This window comes from Cetorhinus maximus, chromosome 7 (genome assembly GCF_964194155.1).
Source record: "Cetorhinus maximus chromosome 7, sCetMax3.hap1.1, whole genome shotgun sequence".
Lineage (NCBI taxonomy): Eukaryota > Metazoa > Chordata > Chondrichthyes > Lamniformes > Cetorhinidae > Cetorhinus > Cetorhinus maximus.
Genome location: NC_135885.1, coordinates 88,032,493 through 88,057,761, shown reverse-complemented (window position 1 = coordinate 88,057,761; position 25,269 = coordinate 88,032,493). Strand labels below are relative to the sequence as shown.

The window sequence follows — 25,269 nt, the reverse complement described above, 5'->3', positions numbered from 1 at the left end:
TTGTAGCCATCTGGCAGTTTTAATTACCTTTTCGAGGGTTTCAGTCTTTTTTAAAATCCAGGCAGAAAAGAAAAAATAGAAATTGTATCTTTAAAAAATGCATCCTTGTAACACAAAGCCAATGATATTCATACATATTAAATTAACTTTGGACCCTAACATTGTGTAGGCCTTGCTTAAGTCCATTTAGGTGGTATTATAAAGAAATTACAACGTAACAACAGGCTGTTTAATCCTTCTACTCTGTGTTGGTGTTTAAACCCCATGAGCAATCTCACATGCTTGCTTTGATCCCACTACCCTATGGGCAGAAACTTCCCCTGTCGGTGTGGGGGGGGGGGGGTTGTGCGGGGGCGGGCAGGGGTGGGCACGAACTTGATCGGCGCCCCCAATCGGGGCTGCGCCGCCATTTTACATGGGCGGGCCAATTAAAGCCCGCCCAACGTGATGCGTGCCCGGAAGTGTTGAGCGCTCCCTGTGCAGGTGGGGGGGTTGCGGAATTCCCTGAGACGGGGCCTGTGCTCTTTCACGCATGCGGCGAAGGAGCACAGAAATCTCCCTGAGGCAGATTGCTTTCACTTATGAAATATTGAAGAAAGGTAAAAAAAAAAATTTAAGGACATGCCCCCTCATGTGAAACTGTCACATGAGCTGGGACATGTCCATTAATTTTTTCAAAAATTTTTATTTTAATTAATAAACCCTTCATGAAACCTCATCCTGCCCTTGGATGAGGTTTCATGAAAAATGTGAAGGCCGCCTGGGCTCTTCACCTGCCCTCCAACCTTAAGGTTGGATGGGCAGCTTTCTTAACAACTTTAATTACTTTCCTAATGGCCTTAATAGGCCTTTGACAGGCTGCGCGCCCACCAAACTGACAATCTAAATGACATATGATGACGTCGGGACGCATGCCTGATGTCACTGCGCGTCATTTTATGCATCGGCAAGCGGGCCCTGTCCCTGCTCGCCGACCCAAAAACACTTCCCTATATTTCCCCTTTTGTTCGACTAACTACCTAACCTATTTTTCAATGTGCACAGTCTGGTAGTGTATTCCACAGCCTCACACTTGCGTAAAAGATGTTATACTTTAAATTGTAGTTTTGGAACATGTCAAAAGATCAATACAGTAAGGAATTAACTTATTTTTTAAAAGGAAATTTGCATGCGACTATTGTTTCATACACAAGAAACACCAAGAAACTTATTCGAAATATGATGGAAGATCAGCAACAATCCATGGACAATCTCGCAAACCAGGCAAGATCACTATATATATGCTATTTAGTTTGACATTGTTAGCTCAATATTTTTTGGTTATATAAAGGTGAAGTAGATAATAACACAGCCAAGTAGAAGAATTTCTAGGTATAGTAAAATTGTAAATATGTTTAATAGTAGAATCCAAAAAAAAAATCTTTACACCTACGCCCCCCCACCCCCCCATATAGGTGAGTTGTGATAGTTTTAAAAATAATTTGTTAATTCCCCTCCCCTCACACCACCCCTAACACTGAACATGTTGACTAAACTGTGACAAATTTTGAAATATGTTGGTCTAGCAAGATACCTTGCCAGATGATGCATCTTAATATGTAAACCTGGTGACAACTTTTGCTCATGCCCAGCATTCATACTTCCTAATAATCAAGAGCTGGAATGCTGCCTGATGCCCAATTCCCAGAAACAAAAGGAACGAGGCCATCTGTAGAATGGAGATCAGACTGGAAATCCTTTTGCTTTGCGTTGCTCAGTGCCATTCAGGGTAGTGCAATTGCCAGCTGAACCATTAGGGTAGCTCTAGCCTAGATATTATAAGGGACTTTTAATCAGTGTGCAGGATTATAAAATTGGAAGCTGCAATGGTATTTTTTGTAAAAGTACTTTTAATTTTTCTAGGATGAAATATAGGTAATATAGTACCTTCAAATGTTTGCAACAAATGTATGAATCTTTTAACAGGTGAGGGAACTGATGAACAGAGTCATTCTTTTGGATTCACACTTTCTGGCAACCAATACTGAGCAATTTCCCACCAGACCAGTGCAGTCACATGGTGAGTGACCACTGTCAGCCAGTTCTAGAAATGCATTGAAATCATAGTTACTGTACTAATGCTAGACTACTAAATTTATTGGTATGTATGACATTTCTTGTATTAGGGCCAACCTTTTGCTCAGTGCCTTCCTGATTTTGGATGGATCTGTGGTGGGAGGGAGCAGCAATTTGGACAGGGAGCCATTTCACTAAGTCCCCACAGCCTGCCCACTCCTACGATGTTCCATTGAACATGACTGCATCAGGTGAAATATGTGCATATGTTCATGTGATACATTAATAATTGAAAATATCATATGGCATAATAGCCAACATTGATGCCACATCAACGTTAGATGAAAGGAGTACCCAAACAGTGATTTGGTAGTATAGAAGTTGAGTATTGCTGAAAAGAGAGACATGATGCTGAAGCTTTTCATCATGCACTCATCAGGACAAATGCAAGAATGCCAAATCCCCTTAATCCTTCAAACAGTCACAATTTCTATTACAGGAGAAAAGGGTGCTGATTGGTTGGCAAGTCGGCTCTGATTGGCTGAGGCATTGTCAAGAAGAAATCAAGGGGGATCTGTAGGCTCCCCAAGCTCCCAGGTAATTCAAAAAAGGCGCAAGGCTTGAAACATTCCATTTGTTTGCAGAGAATGGGTCCCTGCATATGAACGTATGTCACTTCTAGAAAGTGTAAATGAGCCACATTACGAGCTCGAATGAGTATCTTAATTTGGTTGTTAGTGTAGCTATCCGCGCACTCAGGATTGTTCAGCAAGTACAGCTCAATTGCGGAATCACATCTCACAGCAGACATTTTGTTTAGGGTTTTGAAAGTGCAGGCTGGTTGAGTATGGAGTGCACTCTGCCTATTATGAACAACCGAAGGAATATGCTATTTGATTTGATCAGCCAATTGCTGGGATGTGCGGCCCATGTACCTGGCATCACACTGGTAATGAAATTCACACCTGACATTGCTCAGTTGTGCAATAGGCAGAACATCTTTCTGGACCAACAGCAGCATCCTGTCAGTGTAAAATACCACTCACATAGCCACTGCATAGTAGTAGTATGAAATAGCTATTGTGGAATTGTTGTGATTGTTTGAAATTTGGCATTCTTGCATTTATCCTGATGAGTTCAAGATGAAAAACTTCAGCAATCTGTCTCTTTTTTCAGCAATAGAGGAGTAGCCGTGCATTCCTGGTAGCCAAAGTTGCTACAGTAGGTGTGGGAGAATTTAAAATTTAAGTTTATTACACTTACTCTGCTGGAAATTTTTAAAACTGGAAAAAAAATCTTGTCTTTACATTGCTGGAGGAGTCTGAAGTGTGCAGCAGCAATTTTCTGCTCCCCAAGGTAGGCTTCCTGATGTGTAAGCATGAGGTCCAACCCACAAAATGACAGGCCTCATGGCAAGGACTTGTTGCTCCTCCTGCTGTCCATCCAAAATGAAATAGCCCCCATATCCATGTACACAAATAAACACTAACAGAATAGCTGCTTGAATTTTGAATTTTATTTTACATTCACAAAAATAGATTATGTATGTTTATGTTTTAATTTTGATGTATTGATATATCTCTAAAAGGCAATAAATATGCATTTTAATTGTGCTGATTATTTTTTTCTTGTTTTATCTGCTTGAGTGTACTCTTTAACATAGTTTGTAGGGGCAGGTCATGAAACCTAAAAATCATTCTATTGGATGCACCTTTTTATTAATTAAGAGGAAATTCAAAACCACATTAAAAACTACAGAGATAACACGGCTCAAGATATTTTTTCAACTGCTACTGCTAATCTAATGATTAATTTTGATTAGTGTGCCACTTTTTGCAAAATCTAACGTATTTAATAACAAAAATAAATCAAAACTAAAAGAGAGCAGTTACATTATTTCAGAGTAAAACACAGTTTTTGCCAACTTCTCTATATTAACACCAGAAAATATTGTTTATTTATAATTGCTGCAGGATTTGACTGCACTGATATTAAGGACACTGTAGGTTCTATATCTAGAACACCAAGTGGAATCTACATAATACAACCAGAAGGAGCTGATTACCCATTTGAGGTACTTATAAGACTCTGATACTATTACTTCTTGGCTTTTTTATTCTTTGTTCTCTGCCTATAATGCATTTAAAATCACTATAGAAGCTAACAAACCCCTTCAGCATTTTATTGTGTTTTCAATGTTCAAATAATACAAAAATTAAGCAAAATTGAATAGCCCAGGTACATGTCACAAGAATAAGAATCTGCTTACTAAGAATTTGACTTCAAAAATTTACGCATAAGTTAGGCTAGGACACTGTATACCAGGAATAAGACTTCTTCTTGAAGCAGCTTAGAACTAAAATGAGGAAGACATCTTGAATTCCCTATCAAGGGCAGTTACTTTAATGAATATAAAAGAGTGCACTTGTCATGATGTGCTATCTTTTTGGAGAATTTTACTTTATTTGATCCAGGCATACATTTTTGAAATCCAATGTCTATTACCTTCTTTCTTTAGTCATCATCTTCTTGTCCTAGCTTCCTAACTTTGCACATAAGTTACTTCTGTTTATTGTTTACTGATACTTCACTCTATGAGTTCAGAGACATGGATGGGATTTTCTGGCCGCGCCTGCCGCCCGGATTGTCCATGGTTGGGCTGCTGAATCTCCCGCGGAAGGTCCCGCTATGGCAGGGCCGGAAGCTGCTGGCCATAAAAAAATTAACAAACCACTGGGATTCATTTTAGTGGTTTTTGCTGTTCAGTTACACATTATTAGCCCACTTGAACACCTAACAGTCTCAACTGCTTTGTGAAAAATCGCTTCAAAAGTTCTTTAAGATTTCTCTTAATGATCTATCCTTTCTGGGAACTATCAACCATCTTGAAAACTTTCTACATCCTCTAGACAATGGGTCAATAAATTACATACAGGTGTGAAATTCAATATTGGTGGGGTGCTAAATCGACAGTATCAGATCAGCTGCACATTCTATACTCCAACCAATTTTCTTTTAAAGGAAAATTGACTCAGGAATATAGGGCTGAATAAAATGCTGTGAAAATAGGAACATTATATGTCCGTGCTGACGTATTATCGGGCTCAATAACGTTGGGTCGTGTTCCCGATGTCATCCCACCTGATCCAGTTAGGCGGCGGGATAGAAATTGGGAGCCCACCTGCATTATTCAAATTGCATTAAATGGTGTAGTTAAGCTCATTAATCTCCCAATCACAATAATATGTGCCGTGAGCAATAATACGCTTGCAGAGAGTGTTTCACACCAGGTGGGTTTCTTGTTTTTTTATCAGTTAGCTTGTTAGGGCAGGTTTATATTCTCCAGCTGAGCCCTGAGTTTCAGCTTAGCAGTTCAGGCTGCTGTGACTGCTGGCAACACTTCGTACAAGAAGGAGAAGCAGAGTTTCCATTTCAAACTTCTTTTATTTAGAGGCCTTAATCCTCCGGCAGAGAGGTTCATTTCGACCCTCACCATCACTTCAGCCTTCTAACTAGGCCAAACATGGGAATCGTTGTTTCTATGGGAGATAGATCCTCCAGTGAGGAGGAGAGGGGGATGTGGAGGAGGAAAATGAGAGGAAGAAGGGCACATCGAGAGATCCAGGATTCTCTGGTGGTACATGAGGGTGACAGAGCTGTGCCAAACCAAGAACATGATGAAGCCATCATGAACCCTCAACAGAGGAGCAGAAGGGCTTATGCAGCCCATCAAGTATATCGGCAGAGAATGAGCTATCTTCAGATGTCCGAGACACAATGTCAGAGGAGGCTCAGGCTCTCAAGAGCCATAGTCACATCTCTTTGTGACATGCTGGCAAGGAAGATCTTGTCCAACTGCGTTGGGGGTCACCTAATGCCTGTAGCTTTAAAGGTCACTGTTACACTTAACTTCTTTGCAACAGGAGCCTTTCAGGCGGCATGTGAAGACCTCAGTGGCATGGCGCAGCCTGCTGCACATCAAGGTCTACAATGATGCTATTGTCAGAAGGGCAGTCAATTACATTTCTTTTACAATGGACCACCAGAGTCAACTGGAAAGAGCCGGAGGGCAGAAATTTTTATCCCGTAAGTGGGCAGTGCCCGACCCAATCAGGAGTAAAATAGTGCACGGTATTTTGCTCGGCAGGCATGCGCGAGAGTTGGCAGTGTGCCCGCCGACAATTAACAGGCCTATTACGGCCCTTAAACAAGTAATTAATTTGTATTTTTTGCTGCCCACTCAACCTTTGTATTATTTACAAAACCTCATCCATGGGCGGGATGAGGTTTCCAACGGTAAATAAAAAAGCAATAAAACATTTTTAACATTATTTTAAATATGTCCCTCTTCGTGTGACTGAGTCACATGTGGGGACATGTTTATATCATTTGTAAAATGTTTATTTCTGTATTTAAAATTCTTCAGCTCCTTGAGGCTGCTCTGTGCTTCAGGGAGCCTTCAGTGCACGCTCCCCTGCATAAGCGCAGACTTCAGCGCTCGTGCTCCTCCTGTCCCCACCCTGGCAGCGCTGACGCTCTTAGTGTGCATTTCACGTTAGCTGACCGTTAATTGGCCAGCCAGCGTGAAATCGTGGCTGGAGCCTGTTCACGGGGGCGGTCCGTTTTGTGGCCATTCCCGGGCCCGCCCGCCGCACCTGCCCAATGAAGGGAAAATCCTGTCCAAAGGATTTGTGGCAAGTGCAGATTTCCCCAGGGTTCAGGGAGCCATTGACTGCATGCATGTCATCATAAAGGCTCCAGCTGGCCAGCCCTGTATCTTTATTAACAGGAAGGGATTTCACTCTTTGAAAGTCCAGCAGGTCTGCGACGGATAATGCAGATATGCATGAGGTACCCGGGCAGCAGTCACGACTCATACATCTTGCGTAACTCTCAGGTTTCAGATTCATTGGCCTGATGCCCTGGATGGTTCACTTCTGGGTGACATGTGTTGTCCTTTGAAGAAATGGCTCATGACTCCAGTGAGGGACCCAGGAACAGATGTGGAGAGGAGCTACAATGACAGCCACGGAAACACCAGGGCCACCGTAGAGCAGACTACTGAGTTGCTAAAGATGAGGTTTAGAAGCTGTGACAGATAAGGGGGTGCATTGCAGTATGTTCCAGCGTGAGTGTCATTCATGGCTGTGGTATTCTGTGCCCTCCGTAACCTTGCCATTCAGAGAAGGGATGCCCTTGAAGAAGTGGGGGTGCCAGATAGCAGCCATTCATCAGGGGATGAGGGTGAAGATGACATGAAGGAACTGGCATACAGGTACAAGGCCCTGGACATGATCACATTGATGGCCATGACACAAGGGATGCCTTGATAAGGCAGAGGTTCCAATAGGTTGAGAAGTCCCAGCCTCAGAGATGTGTGCACTGGATGTGTCCAAACATCATTCCATGTGGAATGTGAGATTCATGTCACTATCCTGTCAACGAATTTACCGTGCCCAGTCCTTGGTATTCGATGCATTCTACCCTGCCTCCAATTATTAAAGCACATGTTGATTCCCCCGAGAAGGAGTTCAACAGCTATGACATATTGAAATAACCTCTGCATGAAGGACAGTGAAGTCAGGGTTTATTCACTTAAGCATTTTGAGACATGTCATTATCAAGCAGACTAACTGCACCCATGTGATCAGTTTGGTGGCTATTGTGGAGTTCTCCTGAAGCATTTCTTAGTGCTCTGACACAGGAACCCTGCCTCACTTGCTGTTGTACTGGAGAGAGGTTCCTGATCTGCTACTCCCGTTACCCTGGATGACTTTGGCAGGCGTCCTCTGTGTGGCTGAGGCCTTGAGGGCCCCGCCACGTTAGAAGACTCTTGCTGAGTGGTAGGAGGAGCTTCTGTCGCCGTGGCACTAGTTGAGGCGAATGTCAATGATGGAACGAGAAGATGCTGCCCCATCAGAAGTGCCCTGAGAAGTGCTTCCAGATGGCTGCAGCAGCTGCTCATCCTCTATCATCAGGTCCACTTGGTCCTCCAAGCCTTCCTGTGAAGGCCCAGCAGCTGGCTCAGTGTCCAGGCTCCCAGTCTCCCTGGCACTGCGCCCCTGAGATCACAGCCAGGGCGGTGGCGTGCAGGCCGAAGTGCATTCCCATGATTGTGTCTGCAATACGTTCGGCTTGCCCCTCCAGGACAGCCACCAGTCTTCCCAAGGAAGAAGCTTGACACCCTGAAGTGTGGGTGATCTCAGTGCACATGGCCTGAATGGACACCTCCAAAGTCCAGCTCAGAGCACCCAACCCCTTTGGTATATCCACCAAATTTCATTGCGCCTTGAATTGGATATCCAGCATCTGCCGCCTTACGGACGACCCCAGAGGCTCATCATCCGACTCGGAATCAGTCTCTGGATCACCTCTGACACTTCTTCGACTGCCCGAGGCCTGCTTCACAACACTCTCTGGCAGCTGTACATGCGATTATGAAGTGCCATCACCAGATAGTGCCTGCCCCTGTTGTGACACGCTAATCTCTGCCGTAGTGCTTGAGGTAGAGAGAGAGAGTGTGATGGTGCATCCTCCGAGTGTTCTTCCTCATCGTCGGAGGGAATTGGCAGGCTGGCATCGACATATTGGTCCACGGAAGAGGCTTCACCTACGCAAGAGAGACAGAAAAAAGGGTATTGATTGGCTTTCCAAACCTCTCAAAAGCTCTGCAAGGTCACAATGTACAGCACCATTCCAGTCATGTGCAGTATGAGATATGACACAATGCAAACAATATGTACGCTTGCAGCAACATAGAAGCTTTCCACAAAGAAGTTTCCATGGCTTTTAGTGGTGGGGTGGAAATTTTAATATTCATTCAATCATGCCAAGCATCAATCCACCTCCGACTTGCTCCATACCACTTTGTCCCGGTTTCAACCATTTGCCCTTTCGCCAGACCCACACCTTTCTCCAATCTCGCCTCTGCCAATCGACCTAATGGGTTCAGGTGAAGAGAGCAGGGGAACTTCCTCCTTGTGAGGCGTTAAGATTGCAAGCTCAGGGACACCACCTCCAGTTCGGCCTCTCTCCCTGGAATTGTGGGCACACTTCTCCTGAAAGTAGGTGTAAAATTGCAATGACTAACACTATTAGGTTAATTGGGGTCATCTGCCTATGCCTGGACAGCACAGTGCTTGGCAGCCGAAACTGTCCGCCTTGCACATCTGTAGAGGCTCCCCCATACCCCCCACCAGCTCCCACTGGTCCAAAATGAAAAGTGCACAGAGGCATCAACGCTATGACCAATGTCTTTGCTGCATCATGTTGCCTTGGACCTCTAAACACCTCAGAAGCCTCCAGCATTGTTGAGGATATCCTGTAACTTCCGGGCACAAGAAAACACATACTGATGACTTATTTACCCTGGCCGACCTCAGGAGGCCATTGAACCTCTTCTCGCATTTCATCTAAGTCTAGCCCTACTAGCCCTATGCTGCTGACCTCTGCTGCCACCTCCTCCCAGGTTGCATGTATGACTGAAGGAGCTCTCCACTTCCCGTCAGCTGGCATTAGCTGCTCACGTCTGGTGAACACAGCCCAGAGGAGGGTGCGGAGAAAATCATCATTGAATCTTGGGGCTGCTTTGCTCCTTCTTCCCTGCCTTTCCCCTCGCTCTCTTGAGTCAGCCACCTATGGAGGAAAACATCCTATAACTAGGCAGCCCCTCCATGTTAAGATCTTGAAAACATGTTCATGTTCAAATTGAATACCACCTGTGATCAGTGGCAAGAGAGAGCTTAGATAATGGACATTTCTGAGCAATATTAAAAACATTCACACTTATCTTAAACAAAGACTGATGCTATAACCTGTTAAATAATGCTTCAGATCTGTGTATAAGGCACACATTTGTTGTGGCACCTGGCACTGCCCCGGATGTGCCAGGTGGCCCTTTAAATGGCTGGCCGTGAACTTCTTCCGGGTCATGGCCAACGACCTCGCACACTGGACATCCCACTTCCAGCACTGATTGGGTGGAATTCTCACTTCTTTTAGGACTCAAGGCCAGGAAACACACTCTCCAGCCCAAATTTTCATAATAGCCATTTTATGCAGCATTGGCGGATGTAGGAGTTGGAAGGCCACCCAATTCCAGATGTAGGTCCTGCTCACCACGCTTGACTCTATTATTCAGCCCATAATGCATGGCTGATCCACTGTCACCTTTTTGTGTCCTCATTAAAGTTACATTTTACCCCTCCACGCTGTAGCTTTAAAAAAACTCAATCCCCTTTAAGGGATAGGAACTTTAGGTAGGTATAGTGCACTTTATGAAGCTACATCTTCAGTGTTGTTAGATTAAAAGGAGTGGGGACTCTCCATTTTGTGATTTCATACATGCTGCAGTTTTAACTGTTTCCATTTGCAATTGGACAGATGCTCATTGCACAACAAACAAATTTCATTTGTATAGTAGTCTTAATGTAGAAAAATATACACTGGCAGGGTAGGGCTGGAGGAGGTTGCAATGATAAGACAGATAAGAAATCCCTCCTTGAGAGGGGTTTAAAAATGAGGATGAATTTTTTTACATTTGAGGATGGAGAAAAATATGGGCCTACGAAGATAGGGTGACGAGTGAATGGGACTAGGTACATGATAGGATATATGCAGCAAAGTTTTGGTTGAGCAATTATCAATTGAATTATCAAGTGAATTGTAAGCTTAATTCTTTAAATTAATATTTTGTGTATAATTCAAACAATAGTAAGACTACTATCAGGAGGAATGAAGAGGCAACAGAACACAGGCAAAAGTTGATATTTCCAATGTTCCAATGACAGATAATATTATGTACTAATACTTCTGAGATAAAATTATAAGTAGTGATATTCCATAACTAACATTGCCACCAAAGGTTCAGCTGTAAACACTTTTATGTAGAAAAATCCAATTTGGGTAGTTTCTGCAACTGGTTGATTGCCTAAATTTTTATTTTTCTTATGCAGGATTTAGCAAAAATGATAATTTTAAATTTGAGGCTTTGGAGAACTGGGACCAACGTTCAGCAAGGACAGGGCTAATGAATGAGGGATTTGGTGCAGGATGCAATGCGGCAGCAGAGTTTTCGGTGAATTAAGGTTTATGGAAGATGAAGGATGGGAGGAAGACTTGGACAGCATTGGAATAGTCAGGTCTGGAGGTAACAAAGACATGGCTGAGGCAGAGGGGCTGAGGTATGGGGCAGAGTGGGGCAGCGGTACAGAGGTGGAAGTAGGCAGCCGTTGTGGTGGGGAAGATTCAGGTTTGTAAGCTCAGCTGAGTTTAATAGGCCACCAGGTGTGTGGAAAGTCTGGTTCAGCCTCATTGGCTGGTGAAAATTGTGGCTCATTAAAGATTGGATGTCAGATAAATATTTTGACAGAAGTAAAGCAATGGAACATAAGAACCCAAGAAATAGACACAGCAGTAGGTTATACAGCCCCTCAAGCCTGCTGTGCCATTCAATAAGATCGTATTGATCTTTGAACTCAACTCCACTTTCCCGCCCAATTACCATATCCCTATTTATTGATCTTAACCTTGGTTATACTCAACAACTGAGCATCCATAGCCCTCTGGGGTAGAGAATTCCAATGATTCACAACCCTCTCAGTGAAGAAATTTCTCCTTAGCTCAGTCTTAAATGACTGACCCCCTTATCTTGAGACTTTGCCCTCTACCTCTAGATTCTGAGGGGAAATGGCCTCTGAGCATTTACCCTGTCAAGCCCTCTCAGAGTATTATATGTAGCAATGCGATCAGCTCTCTTTATCTAAATCCATAGAGTATAGACCATTCTATTCAATTTCACCTCAAAAGACAACCCTCTCTTCCCAAGAATCAATCTAGTGAACCTTCATTACACCAGTTCTATGTCAAGTATAGTTTTCCTTAGATACAGGGACCAAACTGTATAAAGTACTTGAGGTGTAACCAAAGCCCTGTACAATTGCAGCAAGAATTCTTACTCTTGGAAACCAACCCCCTTGCAATAAAGCCCAACATACCATTTGCCTTCCTATTTGCTTACTGTAACTGCATGTTAACTTTCTGTGTTTCATTTACAGCGATACCTCTGACTATCAATATTCAATAGTTTCTCACCATTTAAAAACTATTCAATTTTTCTTTTCTTCCTACTAAAGTGAATAACCTCCCATTTCCCCACATTATACTCCAGCTGCCACCTTCATTACCAATTGCTTAATCTATCTGTATCCCTTTGAAGACTCATTACTTAAGAAATTGGACTCCATGGTACCACTGGTTCCAGTGCTATGGAAGCCCCAAAGGCATAAAATTGTGTGGGCTATGATGCTGGCGATGTCCTGTGCAGCCCATGTGCCAGTCCATGTTCCTTTAACAAATCCCCGATCCATGCTAATATATTACACTCAACTGTATGGATCCTTATTTTGTCCGACAACCTTCTTGTGGCACTTTATCAAATGCCTTTTGAAAGTCCAAATATACCATATCCATTGGTTCCCCTTTATCTACCCTGGTAGTTACATCCCAAAAAAAACAGATTTGTCAAACATAAAACCTTTTTGACTCTGTCTAATTGTATTATGATTTTCTTCATACCATGTTAACATCTCCTTAATAATGGATCCAAGCGCCTTCCCGACAATTGCTATTTTTACGGTGGTGGTTGCATAATGTGAGACTCCCGCAATGCAGCCAGGAAACTGATCTGAATTTAACTGCAGCCTGAGGGCTGGGGAATGGTAGCTAATGAGGTGGGAGCAACAGGCTCCAGCAGTATAGAGGATATAATTTGTGGTTAGTCAGGGATATTTCAGTTACATGGGAGGGGTGGGGAGGACAGAAAACTGATAGGAAAAATTCAAACAAGGACTTAGAGGAGTGATGGACATGGATTTAAGAGTTGACAACACTTTAAAGGATCAAGAAGGTAAATGGATGGTTGATGGCAAATACAGGGGGAGTCTGAGGGACCAAAGGAATTACTTACAATTGTTATATCTCAGTGGAGCTTTGGGAGATGAAAATTGTTATAGTCTTCCCTCTTACTTCCTGATTCTAGGCTCTTTGTTTCTCCATTGCATTCTTTATTATCGTTCCACATTTCATGAATTCCACTATGGTTAATGCTGCTCTAAACTTTCCTCTCCTCTTCCCCCAAGTTGAAAATATACTGTCCTACAAGCTGTTACAACTTTTTTTATTTTCATGAAATCAAGATTCATTGTACATTGGAATTTATTCTTTCCCCAAAGCTTCACATTGCTGGAGATACTAACCTTGCTTAGTCTTCATTCTGGTCCTCCAAGAATTTAAAACCCAGTTCATATTCAACAAATCGCTACTTTCTAATTGACCATGATTTCTCTTTCGCTCTTTCCAACCTTTGGTCCCTCGTGCACAATGGCCTTTGGCAGTTCAACTGGATTCTCAATCAAAAATGTGTTTGTGAGAACTTGTTTTGAATTTTTCCTTCTCAACACATATACTTATTTCTAAAACCTAGCTACAATTATCTTATATCATAGGTGTTCTGTGAGATGGACTACATGGGTGGCGGCTGGACTGTGTTTCAGAAACGGATTGATGGAACTATTGACTTTGAACGGTCTTGGGCAGAGTACATGGATGGCTTTGGTGACCTTACTGGTACGCTATCAACAGCATGAGGAATAAAAATTGTTGTTATCCATTTTAATTCTTATGCTTCTAACTTGTAATGTGCAAGAACGTTAGTTTAATAACCCATAGACTCACCAACTTAATGTTTTCCTAGCCCTCAGAGATCCTTGACATTTCTTTGGCACCATTATTTCTGGTGAGACCTGGTGTATTAATTAGCCAAATATTATGAAGCCATGCTTTATAAAGCATGACTTTAAGAATTTACTGGCTGAAAACAACTAATTGAATTTTTAAAAAGATTAAAGCCATATTCCAATGACTGGAAATCACAGTCAATGATGGCTGAATATTTGCATCACTGTACTTTCTACAATTGAAAGCCATTGGAATGGAGACAACCTGCCTGTAAATCCTCAACAGGAACAATTGCCTTGAAGGAGAATGAGTGGAGGCCATCTCCTACCTCATTAGCAAAGCATCCAGAAAACCACCTGGATACTCAACTGGGTGGAGACGAATCATCAGACTTGATTATTTGGACAATGGGATTCTGACTTTGAAAGGAATCTGCCCAGGCGTCATCTAATAATGTAAGCCAGCAACTAGAATCCATTAGCCATGACCATATTTGGGTCACTGGGCACTTGGGAAGAGAGAGTCATGCGACAAGCCAGCTAAGCCTTTGTGTGTTTAAGCATCTGTTTTCCCTGCAGACCAGGACAAGCAAATGAGACATTGAAGAAGCAAGATCCCAGTGTAGGTCTCTCTCTCTCTCTTTTTCTCTCCACCTTTTTTTGTATTCTTTCGCAGGAATTGGGCATCGATGGCTAGGCCAGTATTTATTGCCCATCTCTAATTGCCCTTCATAAGGTGGTGGTGAACCAATTTTTTGAACCACTGCAGTCCGTGTGGTGTAGGCACACCCACAGTGCTGCTAGGAAGGGAGTTCCAGGATTTTCACCCAGTGACAGTGAAAGGTGGACAGTGAAATATTTCCAAGTCAGAATGGTGAGTGGCTTGGAGGAGAGTTCCAGGTGGTGGTGTTTCCATGCATTTGCTGCCTTTGTCCTTCTAGGTGGTGGAGGTCATGGGTTTGGAAGATGCTGTCGAAGAAGCCTTGGTGAGTTGCTGCAGAGCTTCTGCAAATGGTACACACTACTGCCACTGTGTTTCAGTGGTGGCGGGAGTGACCGTTGAAGGTGGTGGATGGGTTTTCAATCAAGCAGGCTGCTTTGTCCTGGATGGTGTTAAGCTTCTTGAGTGTTGTTGGAGCTGCACGCATCTTGGCAAGTGGAAAGTATTCCATCACACTCCTGACTTGTGCCTTGTAGATGGTAGACAGGTGTTGGGGAGTCAAGAGGTGAGCTACTTGCTGCGGAACTCCTCGCCTCTGACCTGCTCTTGAAGCCACAGTATTTATATGGCTAGTCCAGTTCAGTTTTTGGACAATGTTAACCCCAGGATGTTGATAGTGGAGGACGGTAATGCCATTGAAAGTCAAGGGGAAATGTTTGGAAACTCTCTTGTTGGAGATGGTCATTGCCTGGCACTTGTGCAGTGTGAATGTTCTACAAGTTTGAACCCTATCTGTTGTTTGACTATCCATGTGTCACAGACAGAGAATTTAAAAAGAGCTCAACTCAGTTTCTACTATCTCTGGAAGAAGAGATAAATCAACCATCAATATGTCCATCGTCTTGTCGCAAAACTCGAAGGGCCACCAAGTTAAGCTTGAAGCCAGCCAATTCACCAGTCTACCTTCCAAAGCTTCAAGTGTGTGTATGCGCATGTGCACTTGCGCGTGTATGAGTGAGTTGGAGCTTCTTTTTTGAAAATTAGTTTTACTTAGACCGGATTAAGTACAATAAGTACTATTCTGTTCCTTTAAAAAAACTCGCGAAAACCTGTCTATCTGTGTCTTTTATAGTCACAACAAGTAAACAATTAAACAATCACTGAATTGGCAAACATAACTTTTGTAAAAAACCTGTTGTGGTCAAACAAGTAGTGGGAAAAGAGAGGAGCCATCCTACTCCCCCTCACCTGATTGTAACGCAAAGGATGTGAGTGGACCCCACCATGGTTCCAAGCTGAGATCATGTCTGGATTACTGAAGATGAACATTAAAAATATATATATTTAAATATGCCTCCTGTAAAATAAGACATTCTTTTCCCTGGGCCATCAACCTCCACTGAACTTTATATCCTGTTTCCAAAAGCAGTTTCTCCAAAAGCATCCCTTGTGACATAGGCATTTGGCATTGAAATGTAAAAAGAGAGGACTTCCCTTGACACCACAGAATTTAACAGAGTCTGTTGTGAAGTTTCCTGGTGGGTACATTTCAGCACTTATGCTGGGATATGCTTCCTGTGGATTTTCAGCACCATTTATGTTAAGCTTGAATTTGTCCTGTTAGAAAATTTAGCTGATGACTTTTCAGATATACTAGAGGGACCTTGTGTTGCATAATATGAATAGCTGAATAGCTATGCGTAAGAAATGCATGTGCTTCGATTTCTGGGTGGGGGGCTACAATTCATGCTGCGTCCACTCACGCACAGTTTGAGGTGGGTAAGACACAAAATTGGTGAAGCCACCTCATCTGCATGATATCAGTCCCATTACCTTTGTCTCTAACAGTGGTTTTCCCAACATTACTGGCAAGCTCTGCACACAGCAAGGGGTGATCAATGCCGGTGAATGCAACATCACATGACTTACGTCCACCACAACACAAGCCTGTAATGCTGCTCAATGACCACAGCCCCAATGCTCACTCAGCAGCTCTCCCTGGCTCTCAGGGCTGACGCCTAACATTCAACTACTCCAGTTACCCTCACACTACTACCAATGCTGCCAGCCTCACACCCACCTCTCACTGCCTCCCCATGTCTCCAGCTATTTAACTATGGCAAAGAAAGTGCTACATAACCACTGCCATTCTGCCTTCTCTCCCAAAAAATTGCACACAACAGAAAGGGGTTGGCCTGCAGGTAACTGTGATGCCTGCAACTCCTGAACACTACAGTGGAGATGGCTGTCTGCATTATATGGCCAGCTACAACAGGTACCCATCATCCGAAGTCACTGAGAACATTGAAGATGGGGGGATCTTCCTGCTTTATACCTCTTCTTAATGCCCAGCACACTCTCATCTTGTTATCTGGCGTGATGAGAAAGCTGCTGATGGTTTGACCTTGGATCTGTAGCTTCCGATCTTACCCTTATACCACTCTTCCTCTTCTGAGTTCCTGCTTTCAGCTACCCAAAAACTACCATCTGCCCAGCCACATGAGCCCAAGGCATAAGGGAAACAGCAATAGTACAGCACTGATGAAGAGGTCCCGTCACCTGATCTGACACTCACAACCATCAGTTTAGACATTGGCATTGCACTTTACTTGGAGGCTAGCACAACGTTGGAATCACTACATGGTGAATCACTGGGCAGGAGTGGGCTGTAAGAAGCTAGGGTGAACAATAGTTTATTTGCCAGCTCATCAGCTGGCGAGGTGGCAAACAAGTACTGCTGCAGAGGATTCAGATGAGGACCTTGATAGGGTGACATGAGACTGTGATGAATGAGCATGCACACTGGGGACATGCCTGCCAGATATCCTCCTGTCATTAACAAAGACCATGGAACAGTCTGGCTCCAACTTGACAGATGATGCAGGGCAGAGCTTGCCCTCTCTGCTTCTTCTACTGTTATGACGTGGCAGGTGATGTGTGCCAGGCGGACCAAATCCACAAGGGAAACTTGGCCATCCTATCACAACGGTTTTGTGATTTGCATTTATTACGAGAAGGCTTATGCGTTGAATTCAGAAGAATTGAGTCCACTAACGCCTTTAGAGATTTTAGAACTATGTTAAAACATTTATTAACAAAGGAAAGGATAAAACAATAAGCACACACAAAGCTACAGTTACACAGTTATTTAGTCTCAACAGTTCCCAAAATTCTTAATTAAACAAGCTCCCAACTACACATCCCCCCACCCCCTTTAAGGCAACAGTCCAAAATAGATTTGAAATTATAAAATCAACCAGGCAAGGTTACCACAGAACTCACTCGACCGTGGAATTCCAAAGGCCTTTAACACAACTTTAGTTAATGGATACAGCAGACTTCTGCTAAAGTGGCTGGTGGCTTTTCCTCAAGGGCTACTTCACACGGTGTAACTTTCGATCTCACATGGCCACACCCCCTATATAGCCTTCCATCCCTCTTTATCTATATATTTTCTCTCCCTTTAATCTGTAAATTCCATTGTTCTACAGATCTTTGGAAATTTACTTTTGCCATAATATAAAAATCTTTCATGTTGTCAATATGGCCTCTTTCCTTTTGGGAAAAATAAACATGATCACCTTACCCTATTTATCTTGTTAGTTGTAAACATCCTCCTATCCCTTTGAAATTAAACACCTTTCCGCTTCCCTTAAAATTCAAATTTCCTTCACACTTTATCTGTGAGACCCTCATCCTAGCTTATCCATCTCCATTTCAAAAGTCTGATTTACACTTAACTCTTTTGATTATTGCAACCTTGCGGTCTACCTGACTCTGATTCAATTAAATCAGTCGCACAGACGAACCATCCACACTCACACCCATAAGCCTACAATAATATCATGAAAAATATTATAGTTTTGTGACAGTACTGAAGATCCAGAAGCACTGTCACTGCTGCTCTATACCTATTTCAGACTTTGTGCAGACTGGTGGACTCCTCTGTTAGCCCTGTCTCTGGCAAATGGACCAAAACACCATCTAAAGCACTCCTGACTACTTTCAGACACTTGCCAATAGAAAAAGTCCCATAAATTTTAATTACATGCAGTCAGGTGCTTGGCCTTTTAAAGAACACTACAGAAGAGCTCACCTTGCTTAAGAATAGAAAACACAGCCATTTCCAGGATCTGTATTGTCCAGTTTTGATATCATGGCCTCACCTCAGCCGGTTCGGCTGTGAAAGTCATGCTGTCACATGAAATATGATAGAGTAGGCCATTGATATACTATAACAATACTTCTGCCTAGACCTGGAGGGGCCCTGCAATACTTGGCATAGCGGGTTTCAAGGCTTGTGGCGGTTTATTAATGAAGAAATTATCCAGGTATGAAACAAGAAGCAACAACCCCAATTCCTCATTTTTCACTGACCATCACATTGTCCCCAATGCAAACATAAAAGTAATCACAAAATAAATATTTTAAACCCATTATTTAAGTGAAATCATGCCATATTGCATACAAAAATCAATTAATGACCCTTGTTCATTTGCCTGTTCTAGTGCTCATAGGCAGTGCTGCCCCAGTGCTGCAGCATGACTGGTGGAAGGCTACTGTCTTGAAAGAAACTGGGAATGGCCTCAGAAGACAACCTCAAGGAGCTCCTGGCCTAGACAGCCTGGCTGCAGACTAAACCATCTCGGTATGGGTGGCAGCAATCTGGGGTGGCTGACTGACTAGCAACTGGCAAGGACATTGAAGTGGCAGGGATGGGAGGACAAATGCTGTCTTCCAGGGAGAAAACAGCAGGTCCATGCCCCATTGAGCCTCTGCCACTCCTAGCCTGTTGGAAGACAGATTGCTGAATGCTGTGACACCCTGCAAACCCCTTACATACTGTAATCTAAAGCCATGATGGCAACAGCTTTTTGAGTATTTGAATAGCTGGGAAAATAGTTATAGTTTAATGTTGAGGTTAGCGATCCATTCAACGGCTTCAGATGCAGTATGAATGGTTGTGATGTCACCAGGAATGGATCTCTCAGGGCAGAGGTTCAGCATGTGGGTGATGGTCTGACTTGGATGGCCACAGTCACAATTTGAGCTGCTCCTCATGTTCCACTTGTGGAGCAAGTGGCCACATCTTCCCTGGGCCGACCTCAAGCGGCAGAGGCTTGTCCGGATTTTCCATGGAAAGTTGAAATCTGTGACTTCACCACTCGGATCAGTTACCAGGCTGCAGTTGGCGATGTTTTCAGTTAACTAGGAGGTGTATCATCTAGATATGTGGCTTTCCTTAGTTTGTAGGGTCTGGTGTGTGTTCCAGTGGGGGCTTTGGATTTCAGGCGAGTGCATGGGACTTTTATAAGGTCCTGTGTCAATGGGAGTCCTTTGTTAGCTGTCAGCTGGCGGCGTTCTTTGAGAAAGATGTTTTCCCTGTGGACATCAGGAGGTTGAAAATGTAGTAGCACAGGAAGCTAGTCAAGCTGTGTTAGTCTCATTGTCCCAGCAATAATCCTTGTGACTTCCTGGAGGTGAATATCTACCACGTTTGTGTGGTGGCTCCTAAGCCAGGGTGAGCAGCAGTACTCTGCTGCTGGGAGGACCAGGGCATGTGAAGCAGTGTGTAGTGTGTTGACTTCGCTGCCCCGAGTGGTGCCTGTCAGTTTTCCTATGAGAAACCCACTGGTAGCAAGCTGACCTTGCCTGGCAGCAGTCTCGGCTTCCCACACATCAGAGTCATGAGCCATGTTGTAAGCAGCCAGCCCTTGTCACCTTGTTGCCACTCTTTGTTTAGCTATGATAGCTCAAATGCAGCTGGTACAGCAGACTGCCACAGAATGAAGGCTGTCTGGATCATAGGAATGATTTACTGCCTATGGTCACATGTCAGTTGATGGGATGGAATCCATTTTAGTTCCAGTATATGGCAAAGTTGACATGCAAGATTCCATTGATTAAACCCTGCACCGTGAGGAATCCTGCAATCTTAGCAAAGCCGCAGGCTCTCTCCATCTGCTGGCCTCTGGCAAGAGGAAATAAAATGTAGTTGTCTCTCTTTGAATAGAGAGTCCCAGTGACCTCCTTTAGACAACAATGGATAGCAAACTGGGAAATGTTGCAAAAATCTTTCAGCCTGAAGGAGCCAGACATAAATGTTAATTATCGCAGTCACCTTAACAGCCATTGACAATGAGGTCCTTGACCTGTTCTAATGTTGGATGCAGTAGGTGTTGGATTTTGGTGAGGACCTCCTTACTGAGGCACAGACACTTCATACCTCATTGTTCAGTACAGAGGTTCAGATAGGAGAATTGGTCTCTGAACACCCTGGGTGGATAAGCTCTCCTGCTGAGAGCCCTCTCTTCATCTTCCTCCTCCTTCTTCCAGCAGTTTGCCATCGTCTCTTAGACCTCTGCTCATTCTTCTAGTTATACCGTATTCCAAAGGGAATGCCTAATAATGCACCATTTTTCGGAGCAACTGTTTTGTGCAGAAGTCTTGAATTCCACAAGAAGTTCTTCAACAGCTGCCACAGAACTCCTTGTAGACTTTGGTACCTTGAAACAACTATAAAAAGCACCAAACACTGTAGAATCATAGCCATAGGCAGAGGAAATCAACGAATAACTAACCTGTAGGTAGTTGATGATCCTTTCAAATAACTTGTGGGAGTCCTTCCTGTTGCTGAACATGTGTGTATCTGTGCAAGGTTGACAGAGAGCATAGGTTGGATTGTTGAGCTCCAAAATGGCACCACTGGTGTCAAATTAGCATTACCCGCTGACTGATGTCATGATCTGCCTGCTCTGCATATTTTCAACAGATGTTCACTGTCCATTTGCTAGTCCAGAAAGGCATGCCTTGCATGCATCACGGACACCATTTCTTTTTATTCTTTCACAGAATGTGGGCGTGGCTAGCTAGGCAACATTTATTGCCCCCCTCTAATTGCCCTTGACAAGGTGCTGGTGAGCTGCCTTCTTGAAACGCAGTAGGTACAGCCACTTTGGAGCTCCTGGAGCTCAAAGGGCACTAATAGCGCTCAGAAAATGAATACTAGTGAGCCCAATTTTTAAAATTCTGAATTTTATGTTTTTCATTCCTCCCTCCTCTTTATTTTGTTTAGTTCTGTTTCATATGTTCAACTTTTAGCTGATTGCTGCTACGACATGTTGTACAACTAAAATGCTAAACTATCTTTCTTCGTTACAGATGTTGGCAGACCTACATTTTCTGGGTTTTTTTTTTACAGTTTTAGGGTCAGGGGAAGAAGTTTAATATTTTCATCACTAATTTACTTTCTGATTTTTAAACAGGCGAGTTCTGGCTCGGATTAAGAAATATCTTCCATATAGTGAATCAGAAAAACACCAAGTTCAGTCTTCTTGTGGCCTTCGAATCAGATGATGAAAGCACAGCTTATGCATCTTATGAAGATTTTTATATTGATGATGAAAATGAACAGTTCAAAATCCACTTTGGACAATTTACTGGAACTGCTGGTATGATTAGTTTAGGCTCTTTGTAGATTTGTTTGTAATTTCATCTAAAGTAACCGATATATACCTCAACTGATACCACAAGTCATTAAGTCAGGCGTTACATTCTTTTTCTCTTTGACTTAAACGTACCAATCATACACAAGGGTTAGTGAAACAATATGGTTGGTTCTTTATTTGAAGATAAAGGTATATACAGATAATGTTCACTAGGAGGTTTAAGTACAGTACATCTGACTTCTACTATTGCTGTTTGCAGGCGGACTACAAGTCAAAGGATGACTACATCATATCCTGTTGAGATAGGTAATGATTGACAGTAGTTTGAGATATGGCCCCTTACAGGTGCAAGTCATCAGATCACAACAACTGATGTGGGTAGTTTGAGTTAGTTGAGAATTTCCGGACTTGGCAGACCCGCCTCGATAAAAAGGGCCCCATTATGCTCAACTTTCGCTTTGGAGGGGTGCGGGGACTTGGTCGACACAGGTCTGCCAACCCCTGGAAGCAGATCAGAGGCAGAGGGTGGGGGCAAATCACAGTTGAGGACCGAAATAAAGGGCCACTCTGGACTCTGTTCCTGTTGTGAGGAAGGAAGCTAATGGCATGTTGCAGACTCGTGGGAGGAGACGTCTGTCAGCAATCAGGTGAATAAGGACTGTAATTGTTGGCCAACTAATTAATTACACATTGAGGGCCTTCCATCGGAACCATAGATTTTAATGCTGCCTCTTGATCATGTTTAATGAAGGACCACACAGCAGCAACTGAATACCAGCTAACCTTCACAAGGCCCAGCCATGCAGATGACTGCATCTTGGTGCTTCAGCAGATCCTGATACTCTGCATTAACTGAGATTGTCATCGGGGCTGAATTTTAGACACTGCATAGAGAACCTTTGCCCATTCACTTAACCTTTCATCACCCATCTGTCAGAGTGTGCGCACCCAAATGTCCATTATCCTCACAGCAGCACACTGTCATTGCACACGAGTGTGACACAGAGGGAGCACGCCGGCAGAGGCATGTTCGCTTGGGAAGCCACCATGCCATGTTGGCGTGAAAACAACAAATGTCAGGCTACCCAGCATTCAAGCATCAGTCAGCGTTCAACTACATAATCATTTTCCTATATGCTAACGGATACAGGTTATGTGTTGAACCGAGTGAAGAGAGAAGCCTTACGTGCCCATGTGATTTCTTTATTGTCATGCCAAAATGTCACAAGGGAGAACAGCTCCAGAAGAGAGAGATGGCACCCAGGTTCTGTGACCAGGACCTCAAGATTCTGGTCCAGGAGGTGCAACACAGGAGGAAAAGTCTCTATCCAAGAGGTAGCAGGAATGCTTCCAGCATCACAAAGTGAGTATGACAGGAGATATCAACCACAGTGAATCCAGCAGGGGACCATAGGTCCAGTGCCAAAATTGGTTGCATGCCCTGCTGCACTCTGGCAAGGTGAGTTGTTTGGCAGAAGCACATATATATCCCTGTGATAGTTGATAGCTGAATGATGCCCAAGATAGGGCACGCTTAGCACATACATTGGCACATGGATGAATGTATGGCCAAGGCTCTCATGCAGGCCCAAGTAGTCACTGGGGGTCACATGAATGCCCAGTTAGATCCACTGCCAATTTGATGAGTTTCATCCCTGGATGCCAGACAAAATGGGCTTACATCATTGTGCGAGCGGAATCACCCCAGTTTTGCTCTAAGTGCGGTTGTGGCCGTGAAAAAAGTCATTTTGCATGCCGGCTGCAATAGCGAGTTTTTGCATCATATTATCCCATTCCCAGCATGTCCCGCCTCATTAATAATGCATTCATGGAAACACTGCAGATCGCTGGTGGGCGAGCTTGGATTTGCCTGGCACGCCGTGACCTCAACGCTTCCTTGGTCCAAGCGCCATATTTAAAGTCCACCAGAGCGCATGCCTACTTCAGGTCTTCAGACCAGGACTGTTCCAGGAGACAGATGGCCTCGAAAGCAAAAAATATGGCAGCCCAAAATTTACACCTCTCTGGGGCGCCTGTTGGGCACAGTGGAAGGCTGCCATGATGTCCTCTAACCCCGCTCCGGCCACAGGAGGTCCACCAGAGTCACCAATCTGGCCTGGGTGGCGGTGGCAGTGGCAGTCAGCTCCACCAGAGCACAGAGGAGGTTAGGCATCCAGTGGAGGAAGAGGATGAATGCTCTCATCCATTCCACCAGGGTAAGTCAACCACCTCATGACTCTCAACTCACACACTCACAAACTCATCACACATCCAAAGGGATCTCACACCTCAAGGGACAACACCACGAACTCTCACAGACACCCTCACATCTCCATCAGACTCATATCCTCTAGAGCTCATGCCCTCATTCCGTCCATGGCTCTGCTCACCACACAAACATTACACGCAGTGCCATGTGTCCCGCTCACATTTTCTCCATCTGTTTTCATGCAGGAGAAGCTGGCTCACAACCAGGGAGAGGTCCCAGACCGGGGGTGGAGTGGCCAACATTAGGTTCCTCACTCACTTTGAGAAGCGTGCCATCGCGCTGACAGGTGAGGGCGTGGACCCTGCCTGTGGTGAGGTTGAGGTCATCGGCAAACACCCCCGTGAGGATCCTGCATCGCATCATCCCTCTCTCAATGCAACTGTAAATGCTCTCCCTCCTGCTTTTGACTTTGCTGTCATGCACTAGTTATCTCCACTTTGGTTTACAGGGAGCTCTGCCAAGCGACTGACGCCCTCAGCCAGTCAGTCCCTCAGCTCCAACCAGGTCCTCACCTTCAGAGAAGAGGACACTTCCTCCATTGAAGAGCTGGAAATAAGCAGCCTGGAAGACCCACCACAGCAATTACCCATGCCTCCACTAGGGCAGACACACACACTTCGGTGGGACATAGATTTAGAGCAGGCTTGGGTTCACAATCTGGTGGTCATTGCACAAACTTGTGTCCACAGCAGCAGGAGGCAGGCTCAGCTGAGCTCCCTAGCACTTGGAGGATTGCTGGGGAAGAGGCATCTGTGAGGTCCGAGTCAAATGATGAGCCTCTGGATTTGGCCTTCCAACTCATCATGGAGAGTCAGCAGAAGGTAGGGAACATTACGCAGAGCTGTTGGAAGGCCTCAGCAGAGTGGCACGTGAGTCGGAGGAGAGTGACCGCCTGCTCTCTGATGAAGTGGCCCACATGTGCGTGCATGGAGGTCTCCAGGCAAAGGATGGCAGACGTCATGCAGACCTGCACCCCATCGTGGTAGCCATGGATGAGTTCCTGCAGTGGCAACACGAGAGGGAAACAGGGCACCTCAATGTCTCTTCAGGTGTTCCTTCCTTTCAAGGTATGAGGAGCGGCAGCTGGACACCCCCGAGTCA

The 25,269-nt window shown here is 44.2% G+C and overlaps 1 protein-coding gene across 1 annotated transcript in view; it reads left to right on the top strand.

Annotated features, from left to right (window-relative positions):
* The window catches only part of angptl5 (angiopoietin-like 5), a 39,229-nt gene that overhangs the window by 4,390 nt on the left and 9,570 nt on the right, over positions 1-25,269 (top strand). The window contains exons 3-7 of the mRNA XM_078545820.1: positions 1,160-1,263; positions 1,966-2,059; positions 4,029-4,129; positions 13,560-13,680; positions 21,717-21,902. Of these exons, the coding sequence (XP_078401946.1) occupies positions 1,160-1,263; positions 1,966-2,059; positions 4,029-4,129; positions 13,560-13,680; positions 21,717-21,902 (606 nt within the window). The remainder of the gene's footprint in view (positions 1-1,159; positions 1,264-1,965; positions 2,060-4,028; positions 4,130-13,559; positions 13,681-21,716; positions 21,903-25,269) is intronic.